We start from the raw sequence: 26,769 nt of genomic DNA on the forward strand, positions 1-26,769 counted from the left end.
ACTTTATCTATTACATAAAATTTCTACTCATATCTCTTGGCCATCCAGATGTTTTGGACTGTGGCTTCCACAACGCTAGACCACAAGTGATGCTGGCTTGGGCTCCTAAGACCTGGAAACCAAAACATCTGAAAGACCACTTAAAATGTCTTCTGAAAGATTAAAAAAAAAGTTTTACTTACTATTAAGGCAGTTAATGCTATTCTTCTAGTCAATTAACTAGTCATGTTAAATAAACAGAGAAGCATCTTTCAACAAGTAAGTTACAAGCATTGTGTTAATTAAACAAGACAATACATATTGTTACTGACATGCTAAGAGCCACTAGACAGTTAAACTACATCCCAAAATATTCATGATTCAAATGCAGTTTCAAGAAATTTACCTTAACATCAAAAGAAGGCTTGAAGAGCTTGTCTTTAGATAAAAATTTAGATGGCGTGTCCAGGTGCAGAGAAGGTTCTTTCTGTAATGGGTTTCCACCCAGTGGAGGACTTGGCTTTTTACCAATATGGTGTGAGATAACAGTCCGGAAAGCTTTACTCTGAAACTTGTTCATATCCAGAGGTGTTACAGCTGTTCTCTTCTCAGTTTCAAACAAGTTGTTAGGTTGATCCGGCATATTTGAGGGTGAAGCATCTGTCAGTCCTTCATCTAGCTGATTCCCTTATTTGCATTAGAAATATAAAATCACCATCATTTTTAAAAAGCCTATTCCTCAGTTGAATACAATTTTTACAAAGATCTGGATTAACAATTCAAGGAACAAAACCTACAGCCATTTGCATGTACTATGGTTGTACCAGGCCCCTAGACAAAACTTCCTAATCCTTCTTTACAATTGTCTACATACCATTTAAATGTAAGATGATTACACCAAGTTTTAAAAGGATAATGTGTTGCTAAAACTGTTGTTAAAAGAGTGTTACTTATTGTAATTGTTTCTAGTCAACAATCAGGCTCTGCAGCGCTCTGCACCAATAAAATTTTCTGAATAACTTTCAAGGCAGCCCCATGTAGAATATGCTGTTGTTGTTGTTGTTGTTGTTGTTGTTGTTGCTGTGTGCCTCTGAGTGACTTCCTCTGAGCAGAAAGAGAGTGTCCTGCCTAATGTCACCCAGTGGATTTCCATGGTTGAGTGGTGATTTGAACCCTGGTCTCCTGATTCCAGTGTTCAAACCACTGCACCAGACAAGTTCTCATACAACACATTACAGTTATTTAAACAGGGTTTTTATAAAGTGTGTGTCAGACATCTCTAGTATAGGTACAGTCAGCACATTAGCCTCAGGCATGCATGCAAAAGCACACACCTAATCACTGCCGAAATATGGGAATCCAGGAGTACAGTCCAACTGTAAATAACTGTAATCCCATTCAGTGCAGTTTGAATCCATATTTATACTGTCCCTCTGTCTTGGCTGAATTAAACTTCAGTTAAGCCCTAATATTGCATTGATTTGCACTGGGATGGAAAAGAGATGCAGTAATCAGTAAACTAGTGGCATCAAACAAAATTCTGGAGAAGCTCTCACTAAGTGTTACCATAGAGTCTCCCAGCACTATTTTCTGAAACTGCCTCTTCAAGGACCAGAGCCACTGTAAAATAATGCCTTCTAGTTTGATACCAGAATAGTGAGTGAGAAGTATACTAGGGTTGATGATACCAAACTTTGCTAAGATGCGCAGCAAAACTATAAGGGACGGACTCCTCCCATCCAAACATTTCTCCACAATAACCAAGCCTAGAGCCAGGTTGAAATAAATCAATATTATCTTACCTTACCTCATTGGAGTCAATGTGGCATAGTGGTTTGAGTGTTGGACTACAACTCTGGAAACTAGGGCTTGATTCCTAGCTTGGCCATGAAACCCATTGGGTAAACCTGGGCAAGTCACACACTCTCAACCTTAGAGGAAGGCAATGGCAAACCTCCTCTGAACAATCTTGCCAAGAAAATCCATGATAAGTTCGATTTAGGGTCGCCATAAATCGGAAATGACTTGAAGGCACACCACCACCACCACAACAACAACAACCTACTCCATTCAGAAATCCTAAAGCTAAAACACCACATATTCCACCACCTTGTCTGAGAACACATTAAAAGGGTTCTAACTTGCACCAGGAGCCTCCACAAATGTGACAGTACCACATTTCAGAGATTTGCTCTTCACTTCATTGATGCTAATAGTACACAGGAAAGGTGGGGCTTACCAGCAAAACCCATTTTTCCCTGATCATGTGAAAAAACAGAATGCCTGGAAAAAGGTTATGATCAGACTCCAATTATTAACTTCTGTCTTATACAGTCATGCTAGTTGAACACACCTACAAAGTTTCAAATTAACCAACCTTTAGTGACTACACTGTCAATTAGGAACTTGCTTTCGTCGGCCTTTTCTCCTGTCCTTGAACACTCCAACAGCCAAGCCATAGTAACAGCTGGGAGATTCCACTTCTTTGCAGCTTCATATTTGGAGCCCTCTGGCTCTTTCACTACCAGGTGAGTACTGACAAGCATTGCCTTCCTTGGATTGGCTTTCCTCACAAAGAATTCTTGAACTCTAAAATAAACATTAGATGACATTTCCATAACAAAGCACACAAAAATCATCCTTAAAACAAAATCTGAAACACTGTATCATATAAACTCATCTCTTTTAAAAAGAATGAACTCTAGGATGGCATCCTGTTAGTTACTCCCAATTAGAGTACACTTATAAACTGAACTGCTGAATGCTAAGCCAAGGTACAGGCAAATCCCACTGATTCACTGGGTCTACTCTATCCAAGACTAACAGCAGCATTTAGGCACCAGTTTATTTTTTATTAAAAACAGAAAACATAATCTGAGACTATGGACTACTAAATATTTCAACAGTTCAGCTATAATTGCCATTACTTGAATGCAACAGTATTTTAAAATCACACACAGTGTTAGCTCACTTTAAATATTTCAAAATTTTGTAGATACCAAAAAAGAAACCAAATGTAAAGGGGTATTACATACCTTGCACCAAGCAGATTTGCTAGGTATATTAAAGAATCTCTTTCTGCCCCACTAAATTGGCTGAAAGACAGTACACACTGTTCTAATGGGGTAGTTCCTTCTTTCATTGGTACTGGTGTGAAAAGCGGACTTGACTGAGGATCTAGCAGGGTCTGCTGTTCTACACACATCACCTAACAATGAAGAAACACAGAGTGAAACCATTCAAACAATAGACAGTCTGGGGCAAAAAAAAAAATCATTCTGTTGCACAGAATAATTATTTTGCAAACACCAAGACTTGCTCCAAAGCTGTCTGTCATAAATTTATCTTAACCAACTAGCATACATACTCTATCAAAAGGTGACCTCATGTATAAGTCAAAGGCAGATTTTGGGGCCAAAATTATAGATTTTGATATGTCCCATGGATAAGTTGACAGTAAAACTTAATGGCATGTAACAAAGGCATGATACAGACCAGCCAAATGTAGTGTGGCGGCGGTGGCAGCAGTAGAGTTAGGGAGCACGCACCATTCAGACGCTCCCTAACCCTAGTACATACTAGGATTAGCCTAGTATGTACTGGCGGTGGCAAAATAGCGGCGCCCTGTCCACACGGGCACCACCATTTTGACGTGACGGACACTTAACATCCGCATGTCCCAGCATCATAAGGAGTCACAAGTGCGCCATTGGTGCACTGCGACGTCCTTATGGCGTCGCAAGAAGGACCCGCTTTTTGCGGGTCCTTTTTGCTGTGCAAGGGAGCTGTGTGGTTTGTCCGCTGCGGCTCCCTCACGCAGCAAAGCAAGATGCCGGCAGACCACCCTTTTTGGGCAGTCTGTATAGCGCCAAAGGATCTAAAGGATGAAACAAAGGAAAACAATGCCAAAAAACTAACAAAATTCCAGCAGGCATAACAGTTTGTGTTCACACTCAAGGCTGGATGGATGTCAGAAAGGGCAGGGAAGTGTTTCTGCTTTCAGCACAGATTACACTCTTGCTGTTTACCAGGGGATGGTTCCTTTTTATGTAAGAGTTAAACTGATCTGTGGAGAAGTCAACTCAGTTTTTTTGGGCCAATTTTTTGACTAAAAAAACCTTATACATGAATATACAGTACTCGACAACAAATAACCAACAACAATTTTTTTTAACCAACAACAGCAATCAATTTTTGGACAACTGTAAAATTAATCAGTGTTTTAATACTTCAACCTACTACTTACCTTCAAGGAATAATCAGTGGTATCATAACTGAATAAAATATACAGGCACAAAAGTGATCATAGTTCCTAACCACATTCCAATGAGACTCTAGGCTGTCTCAGTCTGTGAATTCTTACAAGTCAATTATATCATATGTGGTAATTTCCACAATTAAAACAAGCAGAAATAAAACAAAACAAGGCAATACACATGTAAGATTCTTAATTTGGCATGTAGCATTTTTCAGTTTAGATTTAGAATTTGCATTTTACTTTTTCATTCCATGTATTTATTCTACAGCTTCTCTTACCAGCCATGTATTTGTAACCACATCTCCTACAGTTGGCTCTACAGTGTATCCAAGGAGGGGAACCACTGCATAGTCAGCAACTGCTTTACTTTCTGGAGACAGAACCTTCCCAGCATTCTCTTCAATCAAAGCCTTCATGCAAGATTCATCTTCTCTACCAAAGCCCTGAAGCAGAAATCTTTTCCCACTGAGCAAGGCACCTTCAACAATGGTAGATGTCTCACCCAAGGCAGTAAACTCATTTCCTTCTTGAAAGGTAGTGCGATCAGTATCATTACAGCCACCAGCAACGACTGGAAGAAAGGTAAAAATGTAAAGAAGTCTTATTTTTTTAAAAAGAAGTTATATAACACTCAAAGTAAAGATGTGTTGACAATGGAAGGGGAAAAATGCTTTCCTAGTAAGATTTTAATCCTAAATTATGTAGAAATGGAGTCTAATCGCTTTTTAACATGTGAAATACACTCGTCCCTCCACATCTGTGGCTTTGACTTTTGCGGATTTGATCATTCACAGATTTTATTAATATATTCTCTCTAAGATTATCTAGGTCCTCCAGCACAACTCTGTGGTCAGCTTTAACCAAAAGTCGCAATGAAGGACACAGAGATTCCTAGAGAGAACACTCCACAAGATATTTGTAACTCCTTCAGTGCAATTCTATGGTCAATGTCTGGCAAATGTTGACCACAGAGTTGCACTGGAGGACCCAGAGATTCCTAGAGAGGTGTTGTCTCAGTTAAAAATAATGTTTTGGTTATTTGTGGATTTTCCACATTCACAGGGGGCCTGTGCCCCTAACCACAGTGAATATAGAAGGATGAGTATATTTTCAGTTACCCGCTTTAACAATTATAAAGCAGCAAGTGCTGATTTCATTTAACGTTTCCAGATTTTTATGAATGTTGAATAAGCCCCATGACGCAGGGGTTTGTGTAGCAGCAGCAGCAGCAGGTACATGATGCCCAGTGTTATGGCTGTGTGCTATAAACATAAATTGACGTAAGTAATTCAATGTTTAGATATGAATAATAACTAAACAGACTGTCCCATCACATCTGCAGGATCATCACTGGTTGAGCTGTTCTGAAATCAAAAGACTGCTCACAGACAGTTTAACTGCTGATGGTTGCAGGCAATATGGCTTCTGTGAGGAAAATGATAATTCAGTGAATGACTTCAGGCAACACTTAGGAAAAGGAAGGCTGTCTAGGATTGGCAGGATTAAGAGGAAAGAAGATTTCACACTTGACAGGTAGCAGGCTGGAATGTGAACTAAAAAGAGATGCCACTACACAGAGCAACTAAGGATCATAGAGCTCAAGAGGCAAAATCAGTATTAAAAAGGGGTTTTTAGAGAACACATACAGCAGACACAAGGGCAAAGGAAAACAGGACAAAAAGGAAAAGAGAAATGAAATAATTATGAAAAAACACTTTTATTGCTATTGGTTTTTAATTATTTTATAATGTTTTAATTATTTATTTTAACATAACAGCTAACTTGTTTTCTAAACTTTTTACCATCAGGCTTTTTAGTTACATTTTGTTTTAACCTTGTTGTAAGCCACCCTAAGTCTCACGGCAGAAAAAGGTAGGATATTAAATAAATGAATAAATAAGATCTGAGAAAACTGTATTGGGACTCTATGAGGTATTGATAGCAAGATAAGGGAGTTGTAGATGCATCAAGATGCTGCAAGAAAGAAAAGTAGGGGGAGGTCATATAGTGGGCAGATCTCCTACCTACTGTGGAATCCTGAGTTATATACTGAGACAACAGATCAGCATCTGCTTCTGGAGCCTGTTGAATATTCACAGTTTCTTTCTTCAAGCCGCTATTTTTTTTGAGGAAGACAGGATGCTCAAAAACTGGACTGTTCACTGGTTGGTAGTTTTCAGGGATATATTGCTCCTCAGGCAGTAGATAACCTTTTTTAAAGCATTCCAAAAGCCACTGTACTGTCACAGCATATGGTCTATTAAACAAAAATGGACATTACAAATCAACTGGCACATCTATTCTTCAAAGAGGAACCATCCTTATTTTACATTTTTACTAAAACAAGGCAAAATTTCTGAACAAATTTATCAAAAATGCGTATTTCCATATCTTTATTTGTATGTTTATTTAATTGTTTTTTAAAGACTTGGATTCCCACTAAGGAAACCGTTTATCTGAAATGAGCGTAAACAGAATCCATTTTTCTGTGCCTAGAAGTATCACAGAAATCAAATTTGGGCAAGATCACTGTTTCAGAGACTGAAGCCTGTAGGGATAACATTCATTTAAAATTTTAAACTGTTTGCAACATTGCATACTGAGTTTTTTAAAATTACAGTTGAATAATACTATGCTCAACATTGCCCACAACACAATATGCAATGTGAAGAAATGCCAGGTTAACACAATTAATATTTTTACCAATCTTTTCACAGAAGGAGATAAGACAAGTAATTAATCTGTACCTCTGCACTGTCTTCTTCATGAACTGTTTTAGTTCATTATCATCATCACCCACAATGACATGTGTCACATCCTCATTGAGTTGATTAAAACGGACACCACCTCCAGAGTTGATAAGCCTTCTAATTTTATCTAATTTCCTGCCACTGAAACCACAAAGGTAAATCTGCAAGAAAAAACAAGGAAAAAACAACACTGAAGCAATATGGCAATTCACAGGAAAGTTAAAATACTTTCTCATGCAGTCAGAGCTTCACTTGATATTTTGTCTGAAGTACTGTTGAAAAAACAAACCACTGTTCAGTATTAGTCCCTTGTTGCAAACCCAGGAATAAAAATCTTTATTTTGATCTCGCATGCAGGAATGAATAGTATTTACAGTCTTCTCCCCCAGTGCACAAGAAAATAAGGTATTCTGTGCTGCCCTTAATCAGTATTTACACTGTGGAATCTTTTGGGGAAATCTTTTATGCATTTGAATTCTCTGCACAGAAAATAGTGCTCAGAAAAACTATGGGCATTTCTGTGAAAATGAAGTGCTGCTTAGTAGCAAAGGATCTTGTTGCTGTTCTCCTTTTCTTGGTACAACTCCCTAACTGTTGAACATGCTTTTTTCATCAAGTGTATGGAAAGTAATAAGTTATCTTCACAATCTTAATGCATTTTATCCTCCAACGGATTGTTTCTACATCATTAAGGAAATGTAGGAAACAATTCTTTGCTACAATTAATTCCATTTTAATATAATTTTACTATTAATGAAACAGCTAGGAAATGCAAGTGACTTCCTAACAGAGCACCTCAGTATCTTCTGTCACCTGTCCTGGCTGCAAGAAAACTGTGGCAACAATATTTACCTTGAAACCATCACCCCATGGGTATACATTCAATTCTGCTCAACAGTATTCATAAAACTACAGAGCTCTACAAACTGTAAATGCCTATTTATTTATCAGAATCATTTCACAATTGTGCATGCATTATTAGACATACTCGGCATCCATCAAGTAAATCTTCAGGTGCTTGTAAAGAACTAATATCCAAGTTGTTCAGTTCATCAGAAGGATGGTCCACTCTGTTATTCATAGGAGGGCTACAAGATGTTTCATTAATGCCTGTTAAATTGATGTTTGAAATGTGGCTGACATCTGAGAGGGTTCGACCTTGGAATAACATTTAAATAAAAAGGTTAAGATCACATGTGGAAAACTGCATAACTGTACTACTCTGATCTTACTTTGTAATTTTAGTGCAGAAAAGAGAAAGGCTAAAAATGCCACCAGGTACAAGTTGAGTCCCGGTTATCCAAAATGCTTGGTTCCAGAAGTGTTTTGGATTTCTGAGTTTTTTTGGATTTTAGAATATTTGCATACACATAGTGAGGTTATGTTGGAGATGGGACCCAAGTCTAAACATGAAATTCATTTATGTTTCACATGCACCTTACAAACATAGCCTTTATATTATGTATAAAATTATACATGATATTTTTAATAATTTTGCACATGAAACAAAGTTTCAGTACACTGACCCATCAGATAGCAAAGGTGTCACTATCTTAGCACCCATGTGGACAATTTTGGATTTAGAAGTATTTTGAATTTCGGCATTCAGGATAAGGGAGACTCAGCCTGTACTAATTATTATCATCTCTGTTAACCAGTTTTGTCTGTATGCACTTACATTACAATACAAAGAGACCAAACTCATTTTCCTCTTTTTGTTGCTTGGACACAGTCTCCTCCAAGGAGATGGCACATCAGATACTCAAGAGTATTTTTGTTCCTAAATTACAGTTTTTCTCTTTTCTTCTTAGTAAATATACCAAGGAGAAAAGAGCAAAGAAATTAAAAAATGAAAACTTATATAGCCATAAGCCTTATTTTTAAACCTATATTCAGGATTTAAACATTTCAAGTAAACCAGCTTCCAGTATTTAAAAGTGGATCATGTTAAATATGAAACAAACTTTTTAATTATGGGAAAGACTTAAAATTACAATCCCCAATACACTAATTACTAAGAGCCATCAGGAATAGGAAAGTGCTACAAGATCTAACTGTTGACAAGTTTACAACAAGTATAAAATAGTGTACTGTATATCCAATTTATCCTTCCTTTACTTATAACCAACTACCCTTTTCCCCAAAACATGGCAGAGAAGTAGATATCACAGTCTATATACTAACAGTAAACTCATTCTTCAAGTAGGGATGCTTAAGTAGCGAGGATGGCTACTACCTACCCACAGCAAGGAAGTATCAGTAAGTTGACGGAAACCCTACAGACTGAACACTCTCAGTGACTGTAGAATACTGCCTGATTACTTGAGGATTAAGAAATGGAAAATCAGTGGAGTGGATGGAATGAAGGATTGTTACTGTGTATGTTATTGCCACTTGATGATGAGCTAGTTTTACTATTAATTATTATTCTATTTATCAATGTGTTTTATGTATATTTTAGTGAACTGTAATCCCGCCTCGACCCATCTGGGAGAGACATGAAAAACAATTTTATTATATTACACTGGGGAAGGGCCTGGGAGGCAGAGAGACAGTTACACACACACACGTGCCAGCCTTGCAAACCAACTGGGGCTTTTCCACAGGGCTGGAGAGTAGGAGTAATGAGTAAGAGGTTTTTTACAGGAGTAGGAGTAAGAGTAACATTAATAAAAAATATCGTACTCCAGAGTAGAACAAGGAGTAACCCCAAAATCACATCTCCCCAGCCCTGCATTTTACTGAAGGCTCCATGTTGTGTAGTTCAACATACAAAGAAATAACACTAGCCTGCAAAATTCTCAAAGTAAAAACACTCTCCTAATAGTAAATAAGGCCTTGTATAGTACACATGCCTTGATTACATCTTGTATGGACTATTGTAATGCACTCTATGTGGGGCTACCTTTGTAAAATGTTCAAAAACCAGCAGGTCCAAAAAGGCTGCAGCCAGAATGCTGACTGGGACCAGTTATCAGGAGGCTATAATTTATTAAAACAGCTTCACTAGCTACTGGTTTGTTTCCAGGCACAATTCAAAATGCTGGTCATAACCATCTAAAAGCCATCTATTTCCCAAGGCAAACCTACCAGATCTTCAGGGAAAGGTTTTCTCTTGCCACCAGAAAAAGGCTACCTTCACTCTCTGAAACTACCTTCCACAGAAGACGAAGCTAGCCTCCTCCCAGCTTTCCTTTTGCCAGCAATGAACTTTCTGTTTTAGCAGGCTTTTACTCTGCAAACAGGGGAGCTTCTTATTTGGATGTGTGCTTTATTATTATTTTTTAACTTTTCTATGTCTTTTAAATGATTTTATACCATTTAAAGTGGTGGTTTTTAATTTTTTTTAAATAATTATTGTTTTTTTAATTTATTCTGTTTGGGAGCCATTTCCAATCTCACTCTGGGAGAAAGGCAGCATACAAATGAAATTAAATGAATAAATAGGTCCTCCTAGTCATTACTGACTGTACATTCAAAATATTTATTTTACTATTTATGCATGGGAATTTATAAACTAGCTCCATTTACAAATGCCAAAGCAGTATACACAAATCATTAAAATGTAAAATTAATCTATGAAATCTTCATATCTTTAGGAATAGAAAAGGAGATAAACTACACTGAGAAGGCTTGCAAAAATTCTCAAAAAGAGACATAGTAAAAATCTTCTCAGACTAAAGAAAGAAATCTGATTATATTAAAAATAACTTACCCTTTTAGTTTTATAGAAACTCAAGACACTTTGGGGGACTCATTACTTACTGTCAAGGTTGCTAGCTTGGCTAGTAGGAGTTGACGTATTTGGTGCATTTGCTTCCTTTGGTTTAGGGATTACTGAATACATTGATTCGTCCTGGCAAAATCCCTTTTCAATGCTATCAAAAAACCACTGCATAGATACACAATGGACGTTCCACCTTCTTGCGCACTCATATTTCTGTCCTTTTCAACATAAAGAAAAAGAAAGTTGAAATTTTAAAAATCTATTTGGAAATATATTCTGCATGAAAAATATTAAATCCTGAATACACAATTGTTACTCGTAATTTTCTTAAAAGTCATTTCCTGTCATTTGACTTATGAAAGTGAGCTAATCTCCCACTTCATACAGTGAGTGCATACACAAAATTGGACCCTTAAAAATGGTTGCATTGAAATGTGTAACAGTGGTGCATTCTTTATATGGGCATAAGTCATTACAACAATTCAAGCCTCAGATGGAAATAAATGATAGTAATTCTGTCAAGTCATGCCTGAGTTGTAGGAAGTAAATGTATCACAATGCTCCGACAATTTCTGAAATTAGAACTTTTTTTAATACACAGTCACAGTCTTAAAATATCGTTATAGGAAAATCTAAAGATAAGAAGACAACCACAGAAACAAATTTCAAAATTATATAAATTAATACTGACATATGAATTGGAAACCAAAATTGTTAAAGAATTTATGTTAAAATGGGTGAAAGATTTAAACGAAGTGATTCAATTAGAACAATGGGAGAGACTTTGGAAGGGAAAAAATTAAACAAATTATTAGTGTTGAACTAAAAGAAAATATATACAAATCCATGTATAGGTGGTACCTTACTCCGTATAAGTTGGCAAAAATGTTTAAACAAAATAAAAATACATGCTGGAAATGTAAAGAAGAAGTCAGGAGCTATCTACATATGTGGTGGAATTGCCCTAAAGCTAAAAAATTTTGGAAAAGTATTCACATAGAGATGAAGAAAATATTTGGAATTAAAGGAATACCGATTGCAAAATTATATCTCTTGAATATGATGGAAGATCTTAATCCGGATAAGAAACATGAGAAGATTATGTTATTCACCCTGACTACTGCAAGTATTATATTTGCTAAAAATTGAAAAAAAAGAAGAATGTCCAGGGATTGAAGAATGGAAATGCAAGATGTTAGATCTATATGAAATTGAAAAGTTGACATACTTATTGAAGGAAAAGCCGCTCGAAAGCTTCTATAAAGAATGGTAGGTCTGGAAAGACTGTCTGCAAAATGAAAATGACGACAAAATGTATACAATCTTAGAAACTTACCGTAATCATATTCTGATTTAGAGATAGTACTAATTTACTAGTTGAAGCTATACCTGTAATTAGGTTAAAGTAAAATGTACATACAGATGTTGAGAATAGATGAAGATCTATGATAAAGAAATTATGATGACAAAGAATTTGTCTATGAATAGGAAAAAGTAGATGTAGTTGGTATAGTAGGAAGTGTTGGGGGAAGTTAAGTTTTGAAAGCTCAAAAAGCAATAGTGGTAATGAAAATGCTAAGAATTCAGTAAAATAAACATTAAGTAAATGTGGTAATACTTCAGCTAACCAGGAAGTACAGAAATGTTAAAAAGAAAGTAGAACAAAATTTAGAAGACTTTTATTAATTGATGTATAAGGTTATGAGATTGGAGATGTACTGATGGAATATTATTTGTACAATTTTTTAAATAAAATTTAATTTTAAAAAAAGGAAAATCTAAAGAAATTATTGTGGTCCAAATACAACAATATACAATAATTAGATGTTTAATGATTCCATTATATGACATAACTGAAAAATCTAAGTTTGGGTCCAGAGTTTGCTTTTGCTGGTGGCAGAATCATCTGCAAGAGATGTGGGGGAAGCTGATTTCACCAATTACCTCCTTCTCTGCAGCCCTCAGCACCACTTTCTGCACTGTGTTAAGAGGGTTCCTCATCTCTCTGGAGAAGACTTTCCCCAGCAAAATTTCCCCACAAGATCAGAAGCCTTCCATAGATAGGTCATTTGTAGGAGGCAAAGCAACTATTGCTAGCAGAAAACAAGACTTCTAAAAACGTTAAAGGCCCTGTACCAACTTGGTGGAAAAGGTGCAATTGTAAAAGACTGTTGTCCTTTAAGTATTTGTGGTGATTATAATGTATAGTCCACAGTTGACTGCTTGCAGGGGTGGGCGAGGTTGTTCTTCACCACCACCATGCCAAGCAGATAAAGAAGGATCATGTTCTCCTATACAGAAGACAATGAAGATGAAAATGCCACCATCACTAGCTGGCTTTGCTGTACAGATCTGGTTGCTTCCTGAATGTCTGGCTCTACATCCTCAGAGGCAGACCCCTATAGGAAGGGCAGCAGGAGTGACTAGGAAAAATTCCCTTGCTATAATCCAGCTGCAGATGACAGCTTTACTTCTTACTTCTATTTTATTTGTTTCACTTTAGTTGGATGGAGGGGTGGCAGTCAATTGCTGCCTTCCTGATTCCTACTCTAATTGTAGTTTGTTATTGAATGTAGGTGGCAAGCTACCTCATAATAAGAATGCATACCCAAATTGTGGTGGAAACACTGTTTTCACAGATGTTGAGGGAATGGAAGTAGTTGCAAAACAAAACAAAACAAAACAACAACAACGGACCTGGAGACTGCATGTGGCCAGTAGGCTATGCTTTGCCACTCCTACACCAAAGATATCTCCTGCACTCAGGATTCAAACTTGAGCCACAGTTAAAAACAGTTATGACCTTGAAAAATTGTACACTTTTACAAGAAGCCTCCTGAGTTCAAGCCAAGTAAAACTGTGTATGCTTCAAAGAGATGTTTACCTTTTGGCTCTTTAACAATAAGGTGGGTACATTCATTCATCTTGAGTTGCCCTGTGTACTGACCACCATTTTCCGTGGTGAGACGCTGAACCTCTTTTCGGTCCACGCTGCTCAAACCAGTTACACATACTGTACAGCCAAGAAACAAAGGGCATAAGAAGTCATCCATATTTATGTCTGTGTATCTGATCATTCTGTTGGAAACAAGAGCAATAAAATTAGTATTGATATTTCTTATTAGCAGAAAAACTACAGTACGTCTGAGTTCAGTCACATTTAGACTAGAATCACAGAAATCAATGGGGCTTATATTAGTTATCTAACTGATTTAAATTAGTACAGCAAGTATACCTCCAACCCTATGAAAGTGTCTATGTAACATAAAAAACAGCACAGTGTCAAAGATATACGCTGTTTACATTTTTCCCATTGTCCATTATTCCAAGTGAGGCTCAATGATTGAACTTTATTTATCTATTTATTTGGTACTGAGACTTATAATTAACAAATGAGTTTAAGCAAGAGTGCTTAATAATTTTAGAATCTTAAAACCTTTATTAGGAACTATTATAGCGCTATATTTTTCACTTTATACAATGTTAATAAATTCATGAAGTGTGGTCTTACCTATGTTGTGATTTATTCCATAATACTTGTATCCAAGAGGGAAGCAAAATGGGTTTTTTCAAATTAGCAGCAACTAAGTATTTCTTGCTTCCAACTTCTCCAGCTATAAGATGAGTTACTAATACATTAAGATCTCTGTATATGCGGCCACCCATCATTTGTACATACTTATGGACCTCTTCCTATGGAAAAGAAAAAATTGCAGCACATAAAAAACAACTAAATTACACAGATGAAAATAATTTGGAAACCACTATAAAGACAAACAATGCTATATAACTGTTAATACTGGTATATATATAGCTCTAAAACAGTGTACCAGTTTGAAGAACATAACACAAACAACACTGCCAAACCTGAGAATATCAGGGTAAAACACAATATGCCTATAATGTAAATAAGGGTAGATGTTTTAGATTAAACTAATCACAATACGGTATTCCATGTCCCATCATATACTATTGGACATACTGGGTGAAGATGATGTGAGTTGTAGATCAAAGTAGATGGGAGGCCAATGACCCTTTATATCGGAGCTTTGGCATCATGGTAAAAAAGTATAGGGCAAAGAGCACACATTTAATTCTTTAAATTCTAAAATAAAAATCTCTCTTTCCTGCCATAAGATAAGGCAAGTATATTTAACTTATGGAAGAACAGATTCAGAATGCATATTACTAAAACAAACTTAATGAAAGTGCAGCCCATTTCCATATAGAAGCTAGACACTCTCTCTGACTAAAAAATGTTAATATATCAGAAAAGTTTAGACACCATGACTTTGAATTCTAGGCTTCTGTAGGAAACACATCTATTTAGTCAATGTCCCTGGTGACATTTTGAAAGTGGGTTTGGGCTCCAAATTGCCATAACTGTGTGTTTTTACCAATTTTACTGCCAGAGGCAACCTAATAAAATGATCTAAAAGATAAACCTTACATAATCGCTGAACAATCTATTGCATAGTACATTACCCTGGTTTCCTTTTGAAGATTTGTACATGATATTGTTACATCAGCCATTGTCATATTAAATACTGGATAGTCAGCTCTTGGGACACATCGCTGGTTCTGCATACAATAGATAACAACCTGTGGTCCAACAATCCTACAACCAAGCTGAGAGAATGTAAAGAAAGAAAGAAAGAAAGTCAAGTAGAATACTTTTCTCAAAAAAATTCCACCCCAAGCCAATATATGTCTTGAACAACTAACAGAATTCATATGGACCGCATAACCAGAACTATGGTTTCTTTCACAATGACAGAATAAAAAAAAAAACTATTACCCCATCTTAACAGTGGCCCTACTACCCAGACAATCTGATGAAATATAGCAGTGATGGTGAACCTATGGAACGCGTGCCAGAGGTGGCACTCAGAGCCCTCTGTGGACATACATGCTGTTACCCTAGCACAGAGTTTGCCAGAGTTTCTTACTAGAAAGCCAGAGGGACGCGGCACTTTGCAATAAATAAGTGGGGTCTGGGTTGCAATTTGGGCACTTGGTCTGTAAAAGGTTCACCATCACTGAACTATAGGATTCACTTCTACTAGCCTCTATTATACAGTCCGTCTGCCCCATATGCAGACTTGAGCTCATACGGATGGCAAGTCCAGGGGGACAAAATGGCACATGAGGGAATGCACCACCACTGAACTCAATGGGACTTGAGGTCCCACAGTTTTTTCCATATGTGAGGGAGTCCGGAACAGATCCCCGCATATACAAAGGGCCCACTGTATTAAAACATTCTTATTTAGCCACTTATGTGCAACAGCTATTAACAAAACCAGAATGCTCTATCCTGTAACATTTACATTAGCACATATATTTATTACTGGAAAACATTTCCATTCTCTTATAGAATTTCCTGACCAAAATGCCATTTATCAAGATAACATTTTAGCATAACCAAAAACAAAAATAAAATGCAAACCTTTTGAAGGTGATTAAAAACAGGGCCACTGAATGGATCACATATATAAAGAGATTTGTCATTCTCCTGTATTCTCAGTGCAGCTTCATTTTCAAGAATCTCAAGATATTCTTCTGACTGAAATTCTTTAATGGACTGCAAAATAAGCATAAGCAACAGGTACATGTATACTCTGGATTTGCAAGCTCTGTAGGGTTTTCTTTTCTAATTCAGTTCTTTTAAAAGCTTCCAGCAATGCATGCATGCACAAATAAATAAATAAATAAATAAAGCAAGCAAGCAAGCAAGCAAGCTGGTTTTGGTTGAGTTTCCTATATACTAAAAATAATTCAATCAACAGTAAAAGAAAAATAAGAAAAAGTAAAATTGTTTCCGCTCAGTTTGGTATCCTGTACATACCATTTCAAAATTGACATATAAACTAGATAGCTATTGTGAAGAGGAAGGTCAGAGACTGACCATAGGGTCAAAGTGAGGTAGATCCAGGGTAAAGGAAAAATTTTCTGAATCAAAGAAAAAAAGCTGCCAAATTATTAAAATTTTAGGAATCTCAAGAAAAAACAGACTAAGATTAACAGAATCTTCTGATCCTACCATCAACTAACTGCATCCTTCTGTTAATAACAATAAGAATCTGATATTTAAGGAGGAAAGTCAACATAAAGTTTTTACTTGGTATTTGCTTGTTAGTCTTGCATTATGGCTTAATGGCTGCTATTTCATGATTGGCATCTCCTATGATTTGCTATATGTTGTTGCTAGGTGGATTTTCTAAAAAAGCTATAAAGGGTAAGGTGTGCGAAGTGTATGTTTGCCTTATTGCTATATTGCACAAATAAATGTTTACAGACAAAACAGCATTGCATCATGGCACTCAATGTTTGAAAATTGTTTCAAAACTGGATTCTAGGATTGTTTTCAGAGCACTTTTTAGAAGTTTTTAAGGAGTATTTTAATGTGTTTGAAATACTTTTTATCTTTGTATTGTTTTAAGAGATTACCACACTTCACTCTTATAATGCCACTTTTCCACTTTAACTGCTCTGGCTGCCTCCTGTTGCATGCTGGGATTTGCTGTTTAGGGAGGGGCACTTAGAATTCTCAGCCAGAGATCTTAGGACTCACTGAACTACAAACCCCACAATGCAACAGGAGGCAGCCAGAGTGTTACAGTGGAATAGTAGCCCTATAAGAGTGTAGTACAGTGGTACCCCGGGTTACGAAATTAATTCGTTCCGCCGCCGCTTTCGTAACCCGGAATACTTCGCAAGCCGAAAAACCCATTGGCGCTAATGGGGAAAAGCCGCGATTTCGTGTGAAATAGCGCCGAAAAGCACCAAAAAATTTTTCGTAACCCGAAAAAACCTTCGTAACCCGGAACAGTTTTTTTAATTGGATTTTTTTCGTAACCCGGAAATTTCGTAAGGCGGCGCATTCGTATCCCGGGGTACCACTGTACAACAATCTACTTAGTTGCTGAGGGGGGGGGGTGTCACCATCTTCAGAGCCCTTGTGGGTTGGAAGGTGATATAGAAATACTTTAAATAAATAAACAAATCTTGACCATCACTGTGTTATTAAATAAATTGTTATCTTCCATTAACTGACATCTCCATTCTTGAACAAAAAAATGAACAAGTTTCCCCCTTGAACTACAATGCCACAGGTTCCTTGTCCTTCAGCTAATTTCTGCAGTCTCCAGCTTCACCCAACTCTGGATATTTTAGGTCCACTTTTTGCTCTTCAGAACCCCGTTCTGGGAATTTCTTCCTCCTCACATTTGTGCATGGGCAGAAGAAAGATAGGTGGTACAAGGAAAGACAGAGTAGTTATGACAATGTAACTATGCAGTGTGAAGAAGTACCATCTTCTAACCTTCCAAACCATTTACATTCAGTAAATCTTATGACCCTATTAAGAGACAGGAAGAAAAGACATTTTAAAAAGCTAAATAGCCCCAAACATTGTAACTTGTCTCACTGAGCAGTTGCTCCAGTCTGTTGCCAATTTCTACACCTTTTCCAGCTCTACGATTTCCTTTTCCAGGTGTAGTGACAAGATATATATACAGTATTCCAGATGTGGTCATGTTATGAATTTATATGAGAGCAGTATGATATTGGCAGTTTTATTTACAGTTTGTTTGTTTTCCTAATTATGCCCAACATAGAATTTTCCTTTTTAAAAAATAGCAGCTGCACACTGGGCTATTTTCATTAAGCTATCACAATCTTATATCACATTGGCTTTTCAATGCCCTTCGCAAAGGAGTTCAGAAGCTTTGGCTTGACTAAAACACCAGCCAATACCTGCCATTGCTCATTTCCTCCCACTCTTACTTTAAGAACATGGGAGGAGCTGAGAAAGAGGAAGGAGGCAAGGAAATGCTTTAATTTTGGGACTTTTGCTGAAAGCCCCAGTATTTTTATCTTCTGTAAGACAAAAACTCCAACAGGAAAAGTGATAAAGCATTCACACTGGCCTGTTACAGACTGCCAAAATAAAGCTGCTTCGGGTCTCTTTGGAGATATGCTGTTTAAATGATGCATGGGTCCTAAGAGTCCGGAGGTCGCGTCAAAGCCACACTCCATTCCTAAGCACCGGAGTGCAGCTTTGGTGCAGCTTCCGGATTCTTAGGATGCATGCATCATTTAAACAGCATACCTCCAAAGAGACCCGAAGCAGCTTTATTTTGGCAGTCTGTAAAAGGTCACTGTGTCCAAACATAACTCAGTATTTTTAGTTAGCACATCATATTCGCTAAACAGCTCAAATATATATTAAATAAGCTTACCTCAAGGGCCTGGTGGAAAAAATCTGAGTTCTCTGAAGACTTGATAAATTTCACAAGATATGGTTCCTTGCTACCTTTCATCATTTAACTAAAGAGGAAATAATAAAAAGCATATGTAATATTACATAACTGGAAGAAAACTTAACAAAATTCAACAGAGCTATGGAAATATGGAAATGTGTGTTCAAATAAGAAGGTACATATCCATGTATGAGAGCCAATGTGACATAGTGATTTGAGTGTTGGACTACAACTTTGGAGACCAGGGTTCGATTCCCAGCTTGGTCATGAAACTCACTGGGTGAACTTGGACAAGTCCCAAACTCTCAGCTTCAGAGGAAGGCAATGGCAAACCCCTTTGAAGAAACTTCCTTCAGCCATGAGGAAAACATCAGCAGGATTTCTCCTTTTGGTGGGTCTCATTCTAAAATTTGTTGCTGTTGTTACGTACCTTCAAGTTGTTCAACCTATCATGGGTTTTTTTTGGCAAGTTTCTTCACTGAGAGGGTTTGCCCTGGCTATCCCCTGAGGCTGAGAGAGTGTGAATTGCCCAAGCTCCTGTCATGGTGTGGCTTCAAGTCCTTTCCAACTTATGATGACCCTAAGGCAAACCTATCACAGGGTTTCCTTGGCAAGTTCTTCAGAGGGGGTTTGTCACTGCCATCCTCTGAGGCTGAGAACCCACTTGCCCAGCGTCGTCCAGTGGGTTTCATGATTGAGCAGGGATTTGAACCTTATTCTCCAGAGTCATAGCCCAACACTCAAAGCACTACACCACACTGGCTCTCCCATTATTTAGTATATTACTACGGTATGATTTTATTTCCAGAGCAGCTTTCTTCCTCAGGCACTAAAATGACTTGAAGCATATCTGACCATGTAATACATGGCTTAATGTTTTTCAGCCTCTCATTTTACATGTGAAGACTCATTAATAAGTCCACAAGATGAACAGGTCCAACACTGGCATCACATAAGTAGGCAAGGAGTCCCACTCACTTGTGAAAGGTAGCTGGCATGAGAGTCAGTGCACATGTTAAGATCTGCATATTTCTAAACTGTTTATCCTTGAGAAAACATTCTCAAACACTGTGGAAATAAGAGGAAGACTAGGACTCAAGCGAAAGGGAAGACTGGCTTCATTCCCTGTCAAAGAGGTACAACTGATTGGAACATGATTTCCTCAGTCACCATCCTTCAGGACAATTGCAAGGGGCATACTAAAACAAATGACAGTACAGTACTTGCCCACAGGGAAACCATACCTGCCCATGGGGAATCATTAGCAAATCTTTCCCATAGAGAATAATTAAGGAATACTTGCCCATAGGAAATCATTGGGGAACAATTGCCCATAGGAAATCATCAGAGAATACTTCCCATAGGGAATCATTGAAGAATACTTGCCCATAGGGACTCATTGGAGAATACTTCCCATAGGGAATCATTGAAAACTACTTCCCATAGGGAATCACTGGAGAATACTTCCCATAGAGAAAGGGACATTGGCTCTTACCTGTGATATGTCCATTTCCAGTAGATAAGAGCCCCACATCTTGTAGTTTAGGTTATGCTCCTCCCACTCACTCCAATAGGCAGGCAGAAAATAGAGACCTTCTGGTGACCCCACGTGGACAGAGCTAACCCTAGAAGGCCAGTCACTACAACAGCTGAATGCTCCAGAAAAAGCCTAACAATTTATTTCTCTGTCAGACTATACAGATGTAGATGGCAACAGAGACAGCCAGTGAGTAATCTAACTTGCTCCCCATAGAACAGAACTATGTGGATTATGAACCATCACTACACACCCCTGTGAGAGGGCCAGGATGTGGTGTTCTTATCTACTGGAAATGGACATATCACAGGTAAGAGCCAATGCCCCTTTTCCCAGTAGATAAGATCCCTACATCCTGTAGTTTGGGATTTACCAAAGCAAATCTAAACAGGATGGGTGGTGCTAGCCCCTCAGTGACATAGGTTTGAGTACCTGCTGCAAAACCCTGCTACCAACAGCAGCCTCAGCTGAATCAAACTGCCGAGCTAGTGATGCCTAACAAGTGTGTATGGTGGCTTCCACACGGCCATTCTGCTGATCTCTGCTATAGGACCTATGATGGCTAGAGGTGTTGATGCATCTGCACTCTTTGGTATGGGTGACTTAGTTTCTGGTGATGACCTTCAAGGATTCATGGCAAGTAGTAATGCAGGGCATGATCCACTTGCTAGACATGGAAGCTGATGCCTTTGTGCCGTTAGAATAGGGCTGAAAGGAGACAAAGTGGGGCATCAGAGGAACGAAAGCTGCTTCTTCTCTATGGGTTGCTCTCCAGGCATAGTGTATGTTTTATATTCTTTCAAATTCCTGGGAGAGATGAAAGAGAAGGCTAGGGGGAGGGGAGCAATTCTGCACTCTGTGAAGGTTAGACCTCACCCTATGGGTCTCGCTGAATTGTCAGGTCTAATAACATTTAGCTGCTTGTATGCTAGCAGGATCCCAGGCTCAGACCCCCTGCATGCCAAAAGGACAGCAATCAGGAGGAGCTCCATCCAGGAAGGTGCTTCAGAGAGGCCTCTCTTAGAAAATAAGACTGTCAGCACCCTCAGGACTGTGCGTTATTCCCAGTAGATGAATGGTGATCTGTAGGCAGAGCAAGCAACAACAGTCGCCTGAGGAGTCTCTGCCCATGAGGATGGGATGCCATCCTGGCCCCTTGCCTGTGCCACAACAGTGAGGTTATAAGTGCAGTCTGTCTAGGGCTGTGGTGGCCTAAGGCTCCAACCAATGTCCTCCTGGAAGAATTTCAATAAGGAGAAGGTTTCAGGGGATCCTAAGAGACACTCAAGGTGACCAATGTGATATAGGGCAGAGCTATCTGGTCTGAGGAACCAGTAATTGTTCCCATTGCACTCTGGGAGTTCACCAGAAGTAGCAGGCCTGGCCTAGACTGCCAGTTCAACTGGTATTGGTATAGAGAGATGGAGAGGTGTCTGGCTCACCCTGAGATGGGGGGGGGTATGTCAGGCATGAGTGCCCTTCCTTCCATGGCCCAATCCCATTTCACCCCTTACTTCTCAGTCTAGGGAAAACAGATGCTAATGATCCCAATGGGGAAAAGAAGGATTTCCAGTTAAGCCCCCAGGGTTTTAACATCTAAATTGTGGATTATCATGGATTGTGTGATCAATCAGAATGGAACCTAATCCAATCTGGAGCTATGCCAGCTCCCACCCTATCACCGATCACCTTATCAAATGGTTATAGCAATGAAGGTGATTTACCTTACAGCAATAAAGATTTACCATTCTAGAAGATGAATGTTAATGCTTGACCATCAACTAATATTTCAGAACAGTGGGTAGTTTTTACTGGAACATATGTGCACCTGTGTAAAAATAAGACTACTTCCATGGTTAGGCAAGGAGGAGACTGGCTGCCCTGTATCTCGGCAGACATTGGTACGTCCATGCAGATGTGTACGCACTCTGTGTTAACAGGACCTGTTGCCATAATTATGTCTGATTTCATCTGAGGAAGAACTTGTTCAATGACTTAAAAAATCCTCCAACTCCATGCAGTAGACTATCATCAACCTATAGGAAGGCTGAGGGAACTCCAGGCTGAATGAACTGCTAATTAAGGAGTTATGAAATGCTAACAGAGGACTTGATAAGAATAACCCTCTGCTACCCAACTGCAAGGGAAGAAATTCCTCCATGAAAACATCTGTCAAAGGAAAACAAACGTCAATTTTAGGTACTACATTGGGCCTCGGTATCCATTAGAATTTGGTACTAGGACCTCCCATGGATACCAAAAGTCATGGAAGCTCAAGTCTCATAAAATACAATGCATAGTAAAATGGAGTCCCTTATATAAAGTAGGGAAATCAAGGAGTTTTTGGGGAATATTATAGAATCATAGAGTTGGAAGAGACCACAAGGGCCATCTGTCAGGAAGTTCTTCCTAATGTTGAGGTGGAATCTCTTTTCCTGTAGCTTGCATCCATTGTTCCAGGTCCTGTCCTCTGGAGCAGCAGAAAACAAGCTTGCTCCCTCCTCAATGTGACATCCTTTCAAATATTTAAACAGGGCTATCATATCATCTCTTAACCTTCTCTTCTCCAGGCTAAACATCCCCAGGTCCCTGAGTCGTTCCTCATAGGGCAAGGTTTCCAGACCTTTCACCATTTTAGTAGCCCTCCTCTGGACACGCTCCAGTTTCTCAATGTCCTTTTTGAATTGTGGTGCCCAGAACTGGACACAATATTCCAGGTGGGGCCTGACCAGAGCAGAATACAGTGGCACTATTACTTCTCTTGATCTAGACACTATACTTTTATTGATGCAGCCTAGAATTGCATTGGCCTTTTTTGCTGCCACATCACACTGTTGACTCATGTTCAACTTATGGTCTACTTGGACTCCTAGATCCCTTTCACATGTACTTTCATTCAGCAATGTGTCTTCCATCCTATATCTGTGCATTTCATTTTTCTGCCCTCAGTGCAGTACCTTACATTTCTCTGTGTTGAATTTCATTTTGCTAGCTTTGGCCCAGCTTTCTAGTCTATTCAGATCATTTTGAATGTTGGTCCTGTCCTCTGGAGTATTAACTATTCCTCCTAATTTGGTGTCATCTGCAAATGTGATGAGTATGCCCCCAATTCTGTCATCCAAGTCATTTATAAAGATGTTGAATAGCACTGGGCCCAGGACAGAGCCCTGTGGGACCCCACTGGTCACTTCCCTCCAGGAGGAAAAAGAGCCATTGTTGAGCACCCTTTGAGTTTGGCCGGTCAACCAATTACAGGTCCATTTAACAGTTACTTTGTCTAGCCCACATTTTACAAGCTTGTTTGCATGAATGTCATGGGAAACCTTGTCAAAGGCCTTACTGAAATTAAGATATACTATATCCACAGCATTCCCTTCATCTACCAAGCTGGTAATTTTATCAAAGAAAGAGATCAGATTTGTCTGGCATGATTTGTTTCTCTGATATATATATATATATATATATATATATATAGAGAGAGAGAGAGAGAGAGAGAGAGAGAGAAAGAGAAGCAAGCTGTGGAAATACAGGGGGCTGGCTACAGCTCCCTATATGGAACTGTATAGTATATTAGATCTGAGCTTGTGTGCTAGAAGAAAACAAGGTGTAGCCACTAGCAAGTCCAGCCTCGGAAAAAGGCAGTGGGCTATGGTGTCCTCTGAATAAGGCTTTGCCATGAAAACCTAGTCAGGGATAAGACACACATCCACACAGTGGCTAAACTTATAACAACAGTATGCAAAGGGATCTTATAGCACCTTCAGACTAACTAGAAGAAAGAACTTGGCACCAGGAACATTCATGGCCTTAAGCCTAATTCCGCATATGCATGATACATCTTGTAACAATAGGTCCATGAGCTAGTTGAATGGCAAGCCCATCTGCCGGCATTCTTATTTAAACTGCTTTATTGTTTTAATATACTGGGGGGGGGAGGACTGGAGCGGCTGTAGAGAAGATGATGCAGAGCAGCAGCAAACACATCCAATGGAATGATATGGCAGGACAAGACTGGCCTTCTAGGGTTAGCTCTATTCACATGGGGCCACCAGAAGGTCTCTTTTTTCTGCCTGCCTATTCGGGTGAGAGGGAGGAGCATAACCCAAACAGGATGTGGGGATCTTATCTACTGGGAAATCATTAGCGACTACTTCCCATAGGGAACCATTGGAGAATACTTCCCATAGAGAATCATTGGACACTACTTGCACATAGGGAATCAATGGAGAATGCTTGCCCATAGAGAATCATTGGAGAATACTTCCCATAGAGAATTATTGGAGACTGCTTCCCATAAAGAATCATTGGACACTACTTGCACATAGGGAATCAATGGAGAATGCTTGCCCATAGAGAATCATTGGAGAATACTTCCCATAGAGAATCATTGGAGACTGCTTCCCATAAAGAATCATTGGAGAATATTTGCCCATAGGAAAAATTGGAGACTACTTGCTATAGGCAAGTATTTTCCAATTATTCTCTATGGGCAGGTATGGCTTCTCTATGGGCAAGTACTGTCATTTGTTTTAGTACATCCCCAACTGCAATATGGTAATTTGCAATACAGTCATCCCTCTATGTTTGTGGCTTGATATTTGCGGATTTGCTTATTCACGGATTTCATTAATATGTTCTCTTTAGGACTGTCTAGGTCCTCCAGTGCAACTCTGTGGTCAACTTTAACTAAAAGTTGCACTGAAAGACCATTTGTAGCTACTCAAGTGCCATTCTATGGTCAGTGTATGTTGGACATTGACCACAGAGTTGCTCTGGAGGACCTAGAGATTCCTAGAGAAGTGTCCTCTCAGGTAAAAACAGTGTTTTTGTTATTTGCAGTTTTTCCATATTCACGGGGGTCTTGTTCCCCTAACCCTAGCGAATATGGAGGGACAACTGTACTTGAAAGTACAGGTATACATAAGTCGCTTTCCTATTTGCTGTTGTTGTTTTTGTTGTTGTCGTGTGACCTCAAGCCATTTCCAAATTATGGCAACCCTAAAGTGAACCAATCATGGGGCTTTCTTGGCAAGATTTGTTCAGGTAAGGAATGCCTTTGTCTTCCCGAGGCGGAGAGAGTGTGATTTGCTCTAGATCACTGAGTAGGTTTGGTGGCCAAGTGGGAATCAAACCCTGGTCTCTCCAGTCATAATCCAACACTCAAACCACTACACCACACTGCCTCCTATGCCATGGATTAAGTTAGAGATGTGGTGTAATGGCTTGAATGTTGGACTATGGCTCTGTATATAGTCTGGTTTTAAAAACAGGGGGATAAAGGCTTACCAACTTCTTAGTCTTGCTCAAAATGGAGGACGTTTTGGAACTCCTCCTGGACAGAATGTGGACATGGAGGACACGTCCTGGAAAAGGAGGACGCCTGGTCACCTTGGGCTACAAACACTAATATAAGTCCATGCTTCTTGGTCAGGCTCAAAATGGAGGGCATTGGACGTGTCCTGGAAAAGGAGGACGCCTGGGCACCCTGGTCTGGCTCAAAATGGAGGACATTTGGGGATTCCTACTAGACAAAGAGTCCAAATGGAGGACGTGTCCTGGAAAAGGAGGACGCCTGGGCACCCTGGAACAAAAACACTAATATAAAGCCATGCTTCTTGGTCAGGCTCAAAATGGAGGGCATTTTGGCATTCCTCCTGGACAGAAGGTGGAAATGGAGGACACGTCCTGGAAAAGGAGGACGCCTGATCACCCTGGTCAGTCTCGAAATAGAGGACATTTGGGGGGGACTCCACCTGGAGAGGGGGTTGAAATGGAGGACGGGTCCGGGAAAAGGAGGGCGCCCAGTGCCCCGTCTATCCATATCCCCTCCCACAGGGACCATAAGAGAGGCTCACCGTGCCTCGGCTTCGCTCTCAGTCCCACCGACGACTCCCTTCTTCCCTCTTCCGAAGGCTGGCGGGAAACGACGAGGAGGCAAAGGGCGCATGCGCCGCAGACGGCTCAAGCCTTCCTCCGAGAGAAATTCCGCCAAAATGGCTCCGCCTTAAAGGGGCCTTAAAGGGGCAGGGTAAGGAGAGGCAGAAACCATTGGCCCCAGAGGCGAGAGGAGCGCGGCCCCTTTAAGGGCTGCTCCTGAGGGAGGAGTTAAACAGGCCAAGGGGGCGGTTATTTGGCTCTGTTTCCTGAGGGCCGCCCAAGCTTTGGTCCTTTTGAACTTCAACTCCCAGAAGCCCCAGCAAGCGTAGCCAATAGTCAGGGATTCTGGGAGCTGAAGTCCAAAACATCTGTAGGCC

General features: G+C 39.3%; 1 protein-coding gene across 2 annotated transcripts in view; it reads right to left on the bottom strand.

The window, feature by feature from the left end:
- TOPBP1 (DNA topoisomerase II binding protein 1) overlaps positions 1–26,436 on the bottom strand; it is a 46,745-nt gene extending 20,309 nt beyond the window's left edge. The window contains exons 1-15 of one of the 2 annotated variants that reach the window (XM_042475692.1): positions 26,371–26,436; positions 18,958–19,045; positions 16,164–16,298; positions 15,200–15,343; positions 14,226–14,407; positions 13,599–13,792; positions 11,943–12,002; positions 10,753–10,932; positions 7,976–8,145; positions 6,985–7,148; positions 6,262–6,494; positions 4,516–4,808; positions 3,015–3,187; positions 2,357–2,568; positions 386–666 (exon numbers count right to left, since the gene is read on the bottom strand). In XM_042475692.1, the coding sequence (XP_042331626.1) occupies positions 386–666; positions 2,357–2,568; positions 3,015–3,187; positions 4,516–4,808; positions 6,262–6,494; positions 6,985–7,148; positions 7,976–8,145; positions 10,753–10,932; positions 11,943–12,002; positions 13,599–13,792; positions 14,226–14,407; positions 15,200–15,343; positions 16,164–16,298; positions 18,958–19,041 (2,505 nt within the window). In that variant the 5' untranslated portion in view covers positions 19,042–19,045; positions 26,371–26,436. The remainder of the gene's footprint in view (positions 1–385; positions 667–2,356; positions 2,569–3,014; positions 3,188–4,515; positions 4,809–6,261; positions 6,495–6,984; positions 7,149–7,975; positions 8,146–10,752; positions 10,933–11,942; positions 12,003–13,598; positions 13,793–14,225; positions 14,408–15,199; positions 15,344–16,163; positions 16,299–18,957; positions 19,046–26,370) is intronic. The other variant, XM_042475693.1, reaches the window with a different exon arrangement.
- Positions 26,437–26,769: the final 333 nt, after the last annotated feature.

This window comes from Sceloporus undulatus, chromosome 6 (genome assembly GCF_019175285.1).
Source record: "Sceloporus undulatus isolate JIND9_A2432 ecotype Alabama chromosome 6, SceUnd_v1.1, whole genome shotgun sequence".
NCBI lineage: Eukaryota > Metazoa > Chordata > Lepidosauria > Squamata > Phrynosomatidae > Sceloporus > Sceloporus undulatus.